We start from the raw sequence: 12,483 nt of genomic DNA on the forward strand, positions 1-12,483 counted from the left end.
GGGGACAAAGGGGACGAGGCAGGGCTCGAGTGGGACAAGGCAGGGCTCCTGGGGGACCAGGGGGATGAGGCAGGGCTCCTGGAGGGGGACGAGGCAGAGCTCCTGTGGGACAAGGAGGACAAGGCAGGGCTCCCTGCGGCTCAGCCAGCGCGGTGGCAGCAGCTCTCTCATGGGAGGTCGATGCCAGGCGGGTGCACTGATGGCAGCGAGGATCAGCGTGCCATGTGGAAAATGGCTTTTTTATTGGTGTAACCAAAAACCAGCTTTCTCACTGCTGTTCCAGTGGGAAAATAAGAAAATTAAAGAAGAAAACTTACTCAGCTTTTCAGTTGGAGTTTCCCAGGGTAGGAACTTTCCTGGGGGAGGTCACATTTTTAGTGTTTTCTCAAAGAAACAGTGTCTGGGGAGGCAGAGGATGACAACAGCCCAGGGAAGCTGCTTGATAGAGCCTGCTGCAAGGGACTGGGCTCTGCAGGAGTGATCTAGTTGGAACTCAGCTGCTTGATTTGCACTTTGAATATCGTTTCAATGTGCTTTGTGTGCTGCTGGTTTTCCAGTGTGGTTTTGGAGAGAGCAAGGAAGGGATTAAGACGAGATCTTCAGGTGATGTGGAGCCTCCAGGGTCTCCTGGGAAAGGTTTTCACCCTGGGATGAGGAGAACACGCTGAGTATTGGAGTTACCAGGTTTGGAGTTGGCTGTAGGTTGTTCTTTGGTCTGATGGAACTGCTCAGTGTTTCAGGTTTGCTCTTTAGGAGTGAGCAGTTCTCTGTTTCCTTCCCTCCTGGATCTCCTCTATCACCTGGGACCCTACGATTAGGATTTCTTTGCTTGGTAAGAGAAGGACTTTGTGTTCCTGTGTCTGAAGAGCCATTCTTTGAGCCAGCTAGATTTCCTTTCCCCCAGCGAGGGGGAAGGGGGAGCAGACTGAAACCTTCTGCTGTTTGTGAGTCTTTTGCTTTGTTTAAAACTTGAGCTCAGATCATGACAGCAATCCCCACCTGAGCAAGTGAAAATCCTGATGGATTTCAGGTCAGAGACACCCGCTGCCATCTCTGAACAGTCTCACTCAAGGCAAAAAAGCATCAATTTCCACATTTCTGGGACCTGTGCAAAACAAGCTGCTCGATTTCAAGGGCTCATGTTACCCGAGGCCGCGCAGAACAATCACACTTGCAACCAGTCACCGTTGGAACAAAAGCATCAGCACTGACTGGAACTGCCCCTTGAGCTGAGGAAAACTCCATCCTCCTGCTGAGCTGCACACCAGAAATGTTTGGGTTTCTCTCCTCATACAGGGTTTCCTTGAAAGAGGAAAAGTTGCAGATTTTACCACCTAACATCTGCTCATATTAATAGTTGTGGATTTTAGTACTGAGATGTTAATCCATGTGGTGGATTTCATAGAATCATGGAATCACAGAATGGTTTGGGTTGGAAGGGACCTTAAAGCTCATCCAGTCCCAACCCCCCTGCCAGCAGCAGGGACACCTTCCACTAGACCAGGTTGCTCAAAGCCTCATCCAACCTGGCCTTCAACACTTCCAGGGAGGAGCAGCCACAGCTTCCTTGGGCAATTTCATATTTTACTAGATGGCTGTCCTTAAAGAGGCAACGGCTGGGTTCTTGTGAACTAGCAATTAACTTGGATCTCCTTAATGACTCCAGAGAAGCTGCAAAACTGCAAAAAATCACATTTTGGAGTGGCAAGGCCTCAAAAATCACCATTCTCTGTCTTTTGTAGCACATCCCAGGCAGGAGTACTCAAAAAAGTAAACTCTCAGGTTAGGATCGAGTTCAGAACCAGTTCTGTCTGGGGCTGGTTAGATTTGTCCTGTGTACAGTTGCTGTCTCTGAGCCCTGCCAAAGCCACGGGGAGATGGCCTTCATAAACATAAAAACACTTATTAACTTAAGAATTTAGGAAGAAACTTGTCATCTAGAGAAATTTTTAATGCCATTTTTTTAAACTGATCATGTTTTTAAGAGAGCAAATGTGAAAATTGTTATTGCTGTGAAGACTGATTAAGGGTAAAGCAGCCTTAAATGGAACTGGTGGGAGGATGAGCAGGACAAAAAAGCCTGCCTGGGGACAGAGCAGTGGGTATTGTGAGGGTGAGTTCATCAGGAGAAAAGAGGCAAATGGAGAAAAATGGGAAGGAGAAGAGCAGAAAGAGCTTGAGTGAAACTCAGGTAGGTGAGAGCAGAGCTGAGGGCAAAAGATCCTCAGAGGTGAAGATGTGGACGGAGGAATTCTGGTCAGAGGAAGGTGGGAATGACTTGGATTGTGTGTGTGCTGGCAAGGCTGGAGTGAGAGAACTGGGATCATGGAGAAGGTAGTTCCACCCCTCTAGTCATGACAGTGCTTGCCTGGATTTAGATCAATACTGCAGTGGTGCTGTGAGAGTGAGAGACGTGCTGTGTTTAAGTTGTTTTTAAAAGCAATTCCTGGTGTCACTGAGCATTTCCATTTCTCTCCGTTATCCCAGGCTCTTCAGAAACACGAGTGAGTTCAGCTACAGTTTTGCAATACAAATTCCCTGGATTTATCACTTGCTCTGAGCACTCTCAGCATCTGCCCGGACGTGTGATGTATTTAAACCTTGTCATTCTTCTCTCTCTTTCAGGTCGCAAAAGAATTTGGTTTCAGGAATAACGGCTTTTCTGTCTACACCAATAGAAACAGGACGGGAGAGATCACAGCCTCACAGAACAAATCCCTCAACTTACTGAAGATCAAGTGAGTGCTGACAGGGAGGGGTGTGGGTGCAGGGGGGCTTTGGACACGAGGGTGCCTCTCCTCTGAGCTTGCCTGGAGCTTTTGGCTCTCACTCACCGGGGTAAAACTTGGCTGAGGTGCCAAAATGAGGGTGATCAAATTGACTCGGTGGCAGCCGTTTCTTAGGTCACTCCTTGCCTTGTGTTTTCTTGTCGTGGTGAGGCAGCAGCAGGTCTCCTCTTTGCTCTTTTACAACCAGCAGCAAGCTCCCTTATCCCTGCTCTGCTCATGCTGTCCTTTTTTTTCCTGCATGGATGCCAGAGGCTGGTAGCCCCCGTGCCAGGTTTCCTGCCTCGCGTAGCCGGGTGTCTGTGGAGATCTGAGGTGCCGAATGGTGCCGTCGCTTCACGTTTTCACTTGAACATCTTCATTCTGTTCGTGTCAAGAATAATGTGAAACTGACTAAAAATACAGGAGCTGTTACCACCGCTTGGAACTTGTCACCTGAACGTGTCAGCGCTGGCAGCTGCCTTGGGAAGGCTGTGACTTGAGGGATCCACGTTAGTCCCGTTCCCCGCTGGAGCTCTTGCCTCTCTCCATAAGCTCCTTTTGTGTTTTTCTTCATCTTTTTCCCTCAATCTCATTTCCTAATGAAAAGATTGGATGTGAGGAAGAATTTCTTTGCTGAAAGGGTTCTGAGGCATTGGAAGGGGTTGCCCAGGGCAGTGGTGGAGTCCCCATCCCTGGAGGGATTGAAGAGTCGTGTAGACACAGTGCTGAGGGACATGGGTTAGTCGGGGACTGGTCAGTGTTGGGTTCATGGTTGGACTCGATGATCTCAAAGGCCTTTTCCAACCAGGGCAGTTCTGTGTGTGATTCTGTGAGGGATTTGCATTTGTTATGTAGACAACTGAAGCAGCAGAAGGAGGTGGCTAATGGAGCAGCTTCGGACTGCCATGTTTGCTAGTCTGGCTGTAGTTTGTGGTGAATTACGTGCTCCTCCGTGCTCCGGGGAGGTTTGCTACCCAGAAGCAATGACTGATATACCCACGTGATGTTTTTCCACCCACAGGCATGGCGATATGCTGTTTCTTTACCCCTCGAGCCCAGCTGGCTGCTCCTCAGAGACCATGGACACCTCTGTCTCCCAAGGCTTGCGACCTGCAGGGGCTCCCCAGGTGGTGGAAGATGAGATCGACCAGTATCTGATCAAACAGGATGGGAAGATTTACCGAAGCAGAGACCAGCAGCTGTAAGTAGGGGTGGACTTTGTTTCTGCCGACGCATCTGTGTCTCACCAGAACTCAAAACATCTTGTTTGAAACCAGCAGCCAGGAAATGTGTTATGGGAACTGCCCTCCGAGCTGCTGCTCTATCCCTTGCTGCCTTTGAAAGGTTCACAAGGGAAAACAGCCTTTGCCATTGTCCTGGAAGGTTAAATCGAGCTCTGGTGAGCTGAGGAAGGAAGCAGATACCAAAATCCCAGGGTCTTTGCCAGGAAGGACTCATTCAGAGCATCTATTGTTCTGATGGAGGTGGCCCCTGCTATGGGATTTGCGCTCGTATATTTTGTGCACCTAAAACATTTGGAGCTCTCTAGATTAAAAGGAATACTTGGAATTCTTTCCCGGGATGTCCTGGCAGCTGGTGCTGTGTGGAAATCCTGGGCTATGCTCTGTGTGTGGCATATTGCTCAATAAGCAGGAGCCTGCTGTCTGCAGGAGCTCCTCTTCTGTATGGTCTCAATATGGAGCTCTCTGCTGGTTGGGTCCCAAGGTGACAGCGTGTGGGGTGGCAGGGCCAGGTCTTCATCTCCCAGGAGAGATCTGGGTGGGGAAACCTGCTTTCAACCAGAGCTGCTGCCTCAGCATCACCCAGCCAGCAGCAGGCCAGCATTGAGGTCAGATTTGTTTTCTGAATCATGGGCAGCTCCTCTGTTGGAGTGGAGACCTGAGCTCTGTCACCTTTTCTGGCTGCTGTGCCATCTCTCCCTGCTTGGGCAGAGTCTACAGTTGGACTCGATGATCTTAAAGGTCTTCTCCAACCTAAATGATTCTGTGATTCTGTGAAACAACCGTGTGTTGCTGTCTCTGGAGCTGGGGTGGGTGCGTGTGGCACCTCACCTCAGATCTCCCAACCAGCAGCACTTCTGTGTCTTCAGATCCAGCCACTCCTCATAAAGCAAAAACACAGAAGTGAAGGGAGCGAGTGGCAGCATCCAACGGCAGAGATGTGGAAATGGGGCTGGAGTCTCTGCCTGCTTAGTTTTTGGCTTCCTTTCCATCACGTGCCTTTCTGACCTTTCTGTGAAACCAGGGAGTCCATTTTACTCACAGAAATGCAACAAAGTCCAGCTTTGCCAAAACTCTAAACTGTGAGGGGCTGAGGCAAACCAAGCAGCTTGGATTTTTTTGTAAAAGTAAGAGCTAATACCACCATAAATCTCCACTGATGCTGCTAAAAGGTTCTCTGTCAGGATGGTTGTTTTTTATTGCTCACCATTAACAAGGTCCCAGTTGGCTCCTGGCCCTGATGTCTGTACTGGTTGTCGGTTTGGGGCTGGACCTCTCTGCAAAGTAACTTTGGAAAGGGCTTGAGTGAGTATTTTTGAAGGTGAGCAGGAATTCTTGCTAAAGCAGAACAGCTCCCCCTTCTCCATTGTGTTGTCTTCCATCTGGTTTATCTTCCTGCAGCAGCAGCGAGGAAGTTTGGAGAGATGTGGCCTTTAGGTGGAAAATCCTCTCTAACCTTTTCAGGCTGAGATAAACGAGGGAAGGGTCACGTTATCAAAACAATAAAGGCAAAACCCACCACTCCATGGCAAAAAAAAAAACATTGTCTTTCACTTGACCACATTTTTCAAAAGAATAAATTGAAGGGATTGTTCTCAGCAGGGAGCCAAAGCACAGTGGTGGATATTTATGGTAAAAGGAGTGTGTCTGGGCTTGTTCCTGTGTTTGTGAGTGCACATCCATCGAAACAGGGAGGGATGCTGGCGGTGGGCTGGGTGCATTAGCAGCCTTTAGTGCTCCTTGATGTGCATTATCAGCCACAAGACTTTGTTAAAAGCAATGCTGCAACTGGATCCCATCCATTTTGTCTTGATGAGAGCCAACATCCCTGCTCCTCTCTAGGGACCTTCCTTTGAAACCCAGCACTGACCTTGTGCTGGGGCAGAGGTGTGGGGTGCTTTTTTTGTTGTTGTTTTGGGTTGTTTTTTTTTTTTTAAAGCAATCACCTCAAAAGGAGATGTTTTCCCCTCTGTTTTGTAACTTTACCCAGCGGGTCTTTATCTGTCTGATAAACACATGCTTCCCTGTTTGTTCCAGACCATCCTCTAGTGACTGATAAAGGATGAATGTTTTAGTTGTCTTTTTTGTTAAAACCACACAAGCCAGCCCCCCTCCCCGTGACTTGAATTGAAACCCAACCCCAAGGCGGGGTTGTAAAACTTGAGAAGCTGTGATCTGACATCAGTTCATGAGGCTCTTCAGAGAGCAGAGCCACTTGCCAGCGACACCGACGCGAGGAGGGTTTGATCTTGACCCGGGACTCTCAGGTTTAACCTGAAGCTGTCGCCGTCTCTTTATGTGAAATTATCTTGTGGTGACCCCTCTGTAATATTCCCTAGTGGGTGGAGAGTTGCTCAGAGCTATTTGGTTGTATAAATCTTCCACACCAGAAGTCTAAAGCAACTTTTACAGTCTTAACTTTTGCCTTATTAAATAAAATTTAACCCTTTTTCTCTTTCTCTTTGCGTAGGTGTCGCCACGGCCCCCTGGGTAAATGCGTGCACTGTGTGCCACTGGAGGTAAGAGCCACAGGAAAGTGTTGTAGAGAGTCACACAAAACCTTTTGTCCTCTTGGATTCAGCTTTTCCTCGGAGCTCTGCCCATGCAGAGGTGGCAGCTCTGGGTCAGAATCCCGCCGTGCACCATCAGAGGTGCCGGTCACACCCAGGATCACTGAAGCTCTGGGCCTTGGTGGTGCTGGGTTTGTCCTGGTTAACGCTCTGGTTTTCTGCAGTAATGGCTTTAACAGAAAGTGCTGTAGAAAAGCTCTCATTTTCCTCCCTCTTCACTCTGACCTGGAGCTTCTTGTTTCATCCCCTCTCTCGTGGATCCCAGCGCTTCCCAGTTTCACTGTGTGTTCTTCAGGTCGAGGGCAGCTTTAGTGACGCCTACAAACGTGCTGAGCCGTGTGATTTATGGCACGAAGCAGAGATCCCTCAAAAGTCCCTGTTCCCCCACTTCCCTGCCATGTGCTGGGGAAGTTGTTTGAGCAGCTGGGCTTTTCGTTTTGTTTGCTGTGAGATATTTGAAAGGGGGGGGAAAAAAAAAACCCCAAAAAACCCAAACCATTTTGCCTTTGAGGCTCGTTCTGATTTGTGGATCCAATCTGTTAGACAAGTGGGAGGTGATAATAAAACTCACTGCTGTTCCTATCCCAGTAGTAGCTGCCTTGAAAATGAGCCTAAATTTTCTTGATTGTTTCCACATTGAGAGCCAGTGGGGTTTGACTCTAGAACATCCATTTGTGTAGTGATCAGTGTGTGATGATCAGACAGGTGTCTGACCTGGCTTTTCTTTCTGTGGTGTTTTTTTGGCAGCCTTTTGATGAGGATTATTTAAACCATCTGGAACCTCCTGTGAAGCATATGTCCTTCCATGCCTACATCAGGAAGCTGACCGGAGGGGCAGACAAGTAAGAAAATCTCTGTGTTTAAGGGAATCTAGTTTCTTTTTTTTTAAAATACAAAGTACAGACAGATCTGGGCAGAGAAGTGTCGGATACAACTATTGAGTGGCAAAGGGAGGAGAAAACAACATGTTGAATAAAAGCAGCAGCAAAAAACAAAGACAGGGAAAAAATTTAAGCCTGTTTTTTTTTTTTTTCTTGGGTTTTTTTATTTTCTCTGGCAGTGTAATTGCTTTCAGGAAACACTGATGGGGGGAGAAGGCCAGATGGAAGGAAAAAGGTTCCCTAATTATACCAAGGTCTGAACCTGGGTCTCAACTCTCATGGAGAGGCACTGAGACTCGTGAACCTGGGGAGCTTTTTTTACCTACAGATTAAATAGGACAGAAAGAGGAGCCCAGCATTGCTCAGGGCCTGATTCTGCTCCATGTATCCTTAGTGAGACCCTTTCTTGTCATGGTGCTGTCGTTCCCCACCCTCTAGGTGGAAAATCACGCTGGGGTGGAGGATGCTGTGCTGCCACAGGCCAGGGAAGCGCTGAGCAGAGGAAGCTCTGACACAAGTGTTTGTTTCTTCATGCCTTGCAGTGGCACACATGTTCAGTGAAGGATCTAAAGTCCCCTTGAGTGATGTCAGGGAACCCACTGTTTTCTGAGCTGCAGCTCCTTTAGATGAGTTCTGCAGTGGTGTAACCTTCTCCTTCCTATTCCTAAGTGTCACTGAGATTTTTTTAATATCTTTGTGAGATGCAGCTCGAGTCTGTAAGACTTTAATTGGAAGGGAACTTCCCTTTGCAGGAAGCCTTGTGCACATGGAAGGAGCTCTAATTTGCCCTACCAGTATAATCCATTGCTTCCCACGTGCTGCATAAATTATTGAAGCAGAGTCCTGGGAGTTTTCTGGCTCTAATATCTGCTTGAGAGCTGGGCTGGAGGGCACGTCAGCCTTGTGACCTCCTCACTAAATGGGCAGCAGAGGTTCCTTGGGGACCACAGGAGTGGAGCATCCCCCCTGTGGGAGTTTGCAGGGTGCTTTGAGATCCTCTGAAGATGCAAAATATCAATGCCACCGTGTCTTTGCTTCCTCTGTGATATTTCTATCCACTTGCCTTTTTTAAGACCCAAAAGTATTGACTGTGGTAACAGCAGCCTTCTCTTTTTTTTCCTTCTTGCAGGGGGAAATTTGTTGCCCTGGAAAACATCAGCTGCAAGATCAAATCAGGCTGTGAAGGGCACCCTCCTTGGCCAGAAGGCATTTGCACAAAGTGTCAGCCAAGTGCCATCACTCTCAATAGACAGGTGAGACGGAGCTCGCAGGAGCCCTTGTGCTTCAAGCTGAGAAGGGACTTGACTTTTATTTTTGGAGAGATGACTTCAAGAACAGCCAACTTGGAGCAAGAAGCCTTTGCACAGCAGTTGTTGGGGGAAATGGCTGTTGAGATCTTCAGTCCTTGTAGAAAAGGATTTCAAAATGTGTCTGGGTACTAACGTGGAGGACATCTGAGCTGGCACCACTAGCAATCAATCCCCACTCATGGGATCCAAGAGGCCACCCACTGTTTCTTCTTGTTTCCTCTTCAGTTTCACTGTTTATTTAGTTGTAAAGGCTTTTGGGGTAAGGGTGTTAGTGAAGAAGCCAAGCTAATGGGATGCTGGGGGTGCTCAGCGTTTCCCCACAGCCCAACCCGTGGTGAGTTCTGCTTGCTGGGCAGGAGAGCGATGCTGAAGGTAGCAGAGGGGAGAGGGAGGCAGCCAGCTAGCTTTCCCTGTCCCTGCTCTGGCAGGACCCTGCTGTAAGGGGTGGGGTGTGTGTCCCCCAGCAGCTGGGGGTCTCTGGGGAAGGTATTGGTGATGAGCAGAGTGAACAGAGCCGGTGGAGGATGGCCTGACGCTTGAACTTTGTCAAACAGAAATACAGGCATGTTGACAACATCATGTTTGAGAACCACACCATTGCAGATCGCTTCCTAGACTTCTGGAGGAAGACAGGAAACCAACATCTTGGGTATCTCTATGGCCGGTACACAGAGCACAAAGACATCCCTCTGGGGATCCGGGCGGAGGTTGCTGCTATCTATGAACCCCCACAGGTAAAAGCTGTGCCGTGGCACCACTCGTAACAATCATCAGGGAACAGGGAAACGTGGGGGAAACTTCACACAATATTTCCCAACTGCAGCTCCATAAGGAAAAAGGTCCTGTGGAAAAGATGTGATTTATGTCTTTGTGTGTTTTATCATCACTGGAAGAATTTTAAAACCCAGATTGGCTTTTTTTGTTAGTTTTACATTTACTTTGTGCTCAGTACCTGAAGGGGCTCCAGGAAGGCTGGGGAGGGACTTTGGCCAAGGGCAGGGAGTGACAGAACAAGGGGTGATGGTTATAAACAGGATGAGAGTAGATTGAGATGAGATGTGAGGAAGAAATTCTTTGGTGTGAGGGTGGTGAGCCAGTGTCCCAGGTTGGCCAGAGAAGCTGTGGCTGCTCCTCCCTGGAAGTGTTCTCGGCCAGGTTGGATGAGGCTTTGAGCAACCTGGTCTAGTGGAAGGTGTCCCTGCTGCTGGCAGGGGGGTTGGAACTGGATGAGCTTTCAGTTCCCTTCCAACCCAAACCAGTCTGGGATTTGATGATTTAGAGTGACTTTTCACTTTTCCTGTTTCCTCAATGACTGGATTTCCAGGGTTATTGTACAGAACAGCTTGAAAACAAATTCTGTACTAGGAAAAAAATGTTGTGGTACTTGCTTCAATTTCTTATCAGCTCTCTGAGAAAATTTAAGCAGCTTAATTAGATAAAAATGAAGTGTGCTGCCTTGATCGAGAGGCCAAGGATGAGGTTTGGTGTCTCAGAGCAGCCGGGAGTCCCCACTAGATGGGGTACGGCACCGCACAGCACCGCGCCCGGCACCGCCGAGGCTTCCTGCACGGCTGCAGCTAGAGCAGCTCCCACCAAACCTGGTCAACTGGGGAACCCAAAAGCTGAGTTTGGTGTCAGAGAGCTGAAAATGGAGCTGGCAAAGCCACTCTGCCCTCAGCACAAGGCTCGGCTTGAAGCTGAGTTTGCCTTCTGGCTTCACTGCCGATCAGAGTCACTTTTCTAAGCGCAGACGCTGTGTGTACAAACATATCATAGTGGGTCATATGTTTTCTTCCTCTTGATGATTTTTGCGGGGTTGCTGGAGTAAAATGCAACAGATAGTCAGTGGAAGAAGAACAAATGGATCTTTGGGAGCGTGTGTGTGAGAGCAGAATCTCAAGCCTTTTATAAATTCTTCCCTTTCTTTCCAATATGAGCAGAGCTGTGCCCGCTATTTCCATATCACTTTTAAGCCCCAGCTTTGGAAGTTCAGCTGCTCCTGGTTGTGCAGGAGGAAGCTTTTGCTCTCCTGGCAAACAATCCCTGCTGTGCTTCTTGCCACGGCATCTCCCCACACGAGAAAGCTCAGCTCTGAAACGCACCCAGATGGAGTCGCATTTTCCAGAGCGCGAGGGGAAGACCTGGGCGTGGGCTCTGGGATTCGCTGGATTCCTGCCTCTCTGCTGCTCAGAGATTCAAACAAACGAAATGGAGATACAAAACTGGCAGGTTGAACACAGACCTTTGGAAAAAATTTGTATAATCCCTGGCTTTTCCCAAACTGCTGGGAAATAGCGATGGTCTGTTTGTAAATGCCGAGTCTTTCATTCATAAACCCCGCTGTCGTTTGCAGACGTAGCTGGAGAGCTGTGACAGGATGGGGCTGGGAGCAGAGGAGGTCTCTGGGGTGACACCAGTCAGTGGTGATGCTGAAGGGGAAGCCCAGATCTCTGTTTCCACCCTCTGCCTCGCCCCTGACCATAGCCAAGTGTACTGTATTTTCCCTGTTCTGCCTTACTAGCGCGTTTCTCTCTGCTGTAGATTGGCACACAGAACAGCCTGGAGATCCTGGAAGATCCAAAAGCCGAGGTTGTGGATGAGATCGCTGCGAAGCTGGGACTGAGAAAGGTTAGATGTTGTCATATCTCCTGCATCTTTGGCAAGGAAGAAAGTCATCAGCAGTTCTCTTCAGCTCCACGGGGTTGTTCAGGATGGTTTGGGGACACCTGAAATCTAGCTTAAATCTTGGTAGCTCTTGTGCTTTTAGGTAGGAAAAACCAAACAAGAGCGTTTTCCTGAGCACAGACATCTAGCAGGGCTGTGCAGCTGAAGTCAGCAGTCCTCTGTCACGAGTGACATCAAAGGGAGTAGCAAAGAAGGAGAAGCACAGTTTTCCTTGTATTTCTCCTCAGATAGGAGCCGTTCCGGTAGCGTTTCCCCAGTCAGCGCTAATTTGGCGCAGATGTTTCCTTCTGAGCTTGTTCTTTTTGACAGAATCAGTGCTCCAGTTCCAGCAGCAGAAGCTCCTGCTTGTTTTTAATTCTCCTCTGTGGGGTCCTGTCTCTTGGCGCCGCTCAGGCTGCGGCAAGTGAATCTGTACATGGGTTTGGAGGCGCAGGTCCCCCAGTCCTCTGTCCCCCCTGTGCCCTCAGCCTGTCCCTCATCCCATCAGGACCATCTGGGTGTTGGGATCTGCTGGTTTGCTGACATCTCCCAAACCTGTACTGATAAATTAATCCGGTTTGGGAAAACCTTTTGGTGTCGTGTGAATGCCAGGAATGAGATGTACACAAACAAGATTTGACTTGCTAAAGAAAAACACAAATCAGAAAAGGCTCCCTCCAGTAGACTGTAAACATCTGTGGTGAGGTCTTTTGTTCTCTGAAGATAAGATCTTCAGCCTTTTGCCAGTGTCTGAAGCAAAGCTTCTGTGTTATTTATTTCCAAAGCTTTTCCTTTGCTTCTCACATCAGATATTTTTAATCAATATGACTTAACACGGCACTTTACTGCTGGTTGCAGATTTTTGTCTGTCTGGGCTCTGCTGGGAATCTGAATCAGCAGATCCTCCTCTGAAGGGTTAAGGCTGTGGGAGCTGGTCACGAGGGAGCTGATGGGAGCTGTTTTTAGCAGCGTGTGTAGCAGGGTTCACCAGCGGTGTGTGTGTGTGTGTGTACACATCTCTACTCCTATGTGCAAACAATGCAGAAAGC

At 48.6% G+C, this 12,483-nt stretch overlaps 1 protein-coding gene across 1 annotated transcript in view; it reads left to right on the forward strand.

Annotated features, from left to right (window-relative positions):
- Window positions 1-2,140: 2,140 nt before the first annotated feature.
- NPLOC4 (NPL4 homolog, ubiquitin recognition factor) overlaps window positions 2,141-12,483 on the forward strand; it is a gene marked incomplete at its 3' end in the record, with an annotated part of 25,663 nt that continues 15,320 nt past the window's right edge. The window contains exons 1-8 of the mRNA XM_010174891.2: window positions 2,141-2,191; window positions 2,626-2,738; window positions 3,790-3,969; window positions 6,480-6,528; window positions 7,327-7,421; window positions 8,590-8,713; window positions 9,325-9,504; window positions 11,312-11,398. Of these exons, the coding sequence (XP_010173193.2) occupies window positions 2,141-2,191; window positions 2,626-2,738; window positions 3,790-3,969; window positions 6,480-6,528; window positions 7,327-7,421; window positions 8,590-8,713; window positions 9,325-9,504; window positions 11,312-11,398 (879 nt within the window). The remainder of the gene's footprint in view (window positions 2,192-2,625; window positions 2,739-3,789; window positions 3,970-6,479; window positions 6,529-7,326; window positions 7,422-8,589; window positions 8,714-9,324; window positions 9,505-11,311; window positions 11,399-12,483) is intronic.

Source organism: Antrostomus carolinensis, unplaced genomic scaffold (assembly GCF_000700745.2).
Source record: "Antrostomus carolinensis isolate BGI_N321 unplaced genomic scaffold, ASM70074v2 scaffold13929, whole genome shotgun sequence".
Classification (NCBI taxonomy): Eukaryota; Metazoa; Chordata; class Aves; order Caprimulgiformes; family Caprimulgidae; genus Antrostomus; species Antrostomus carolinensis.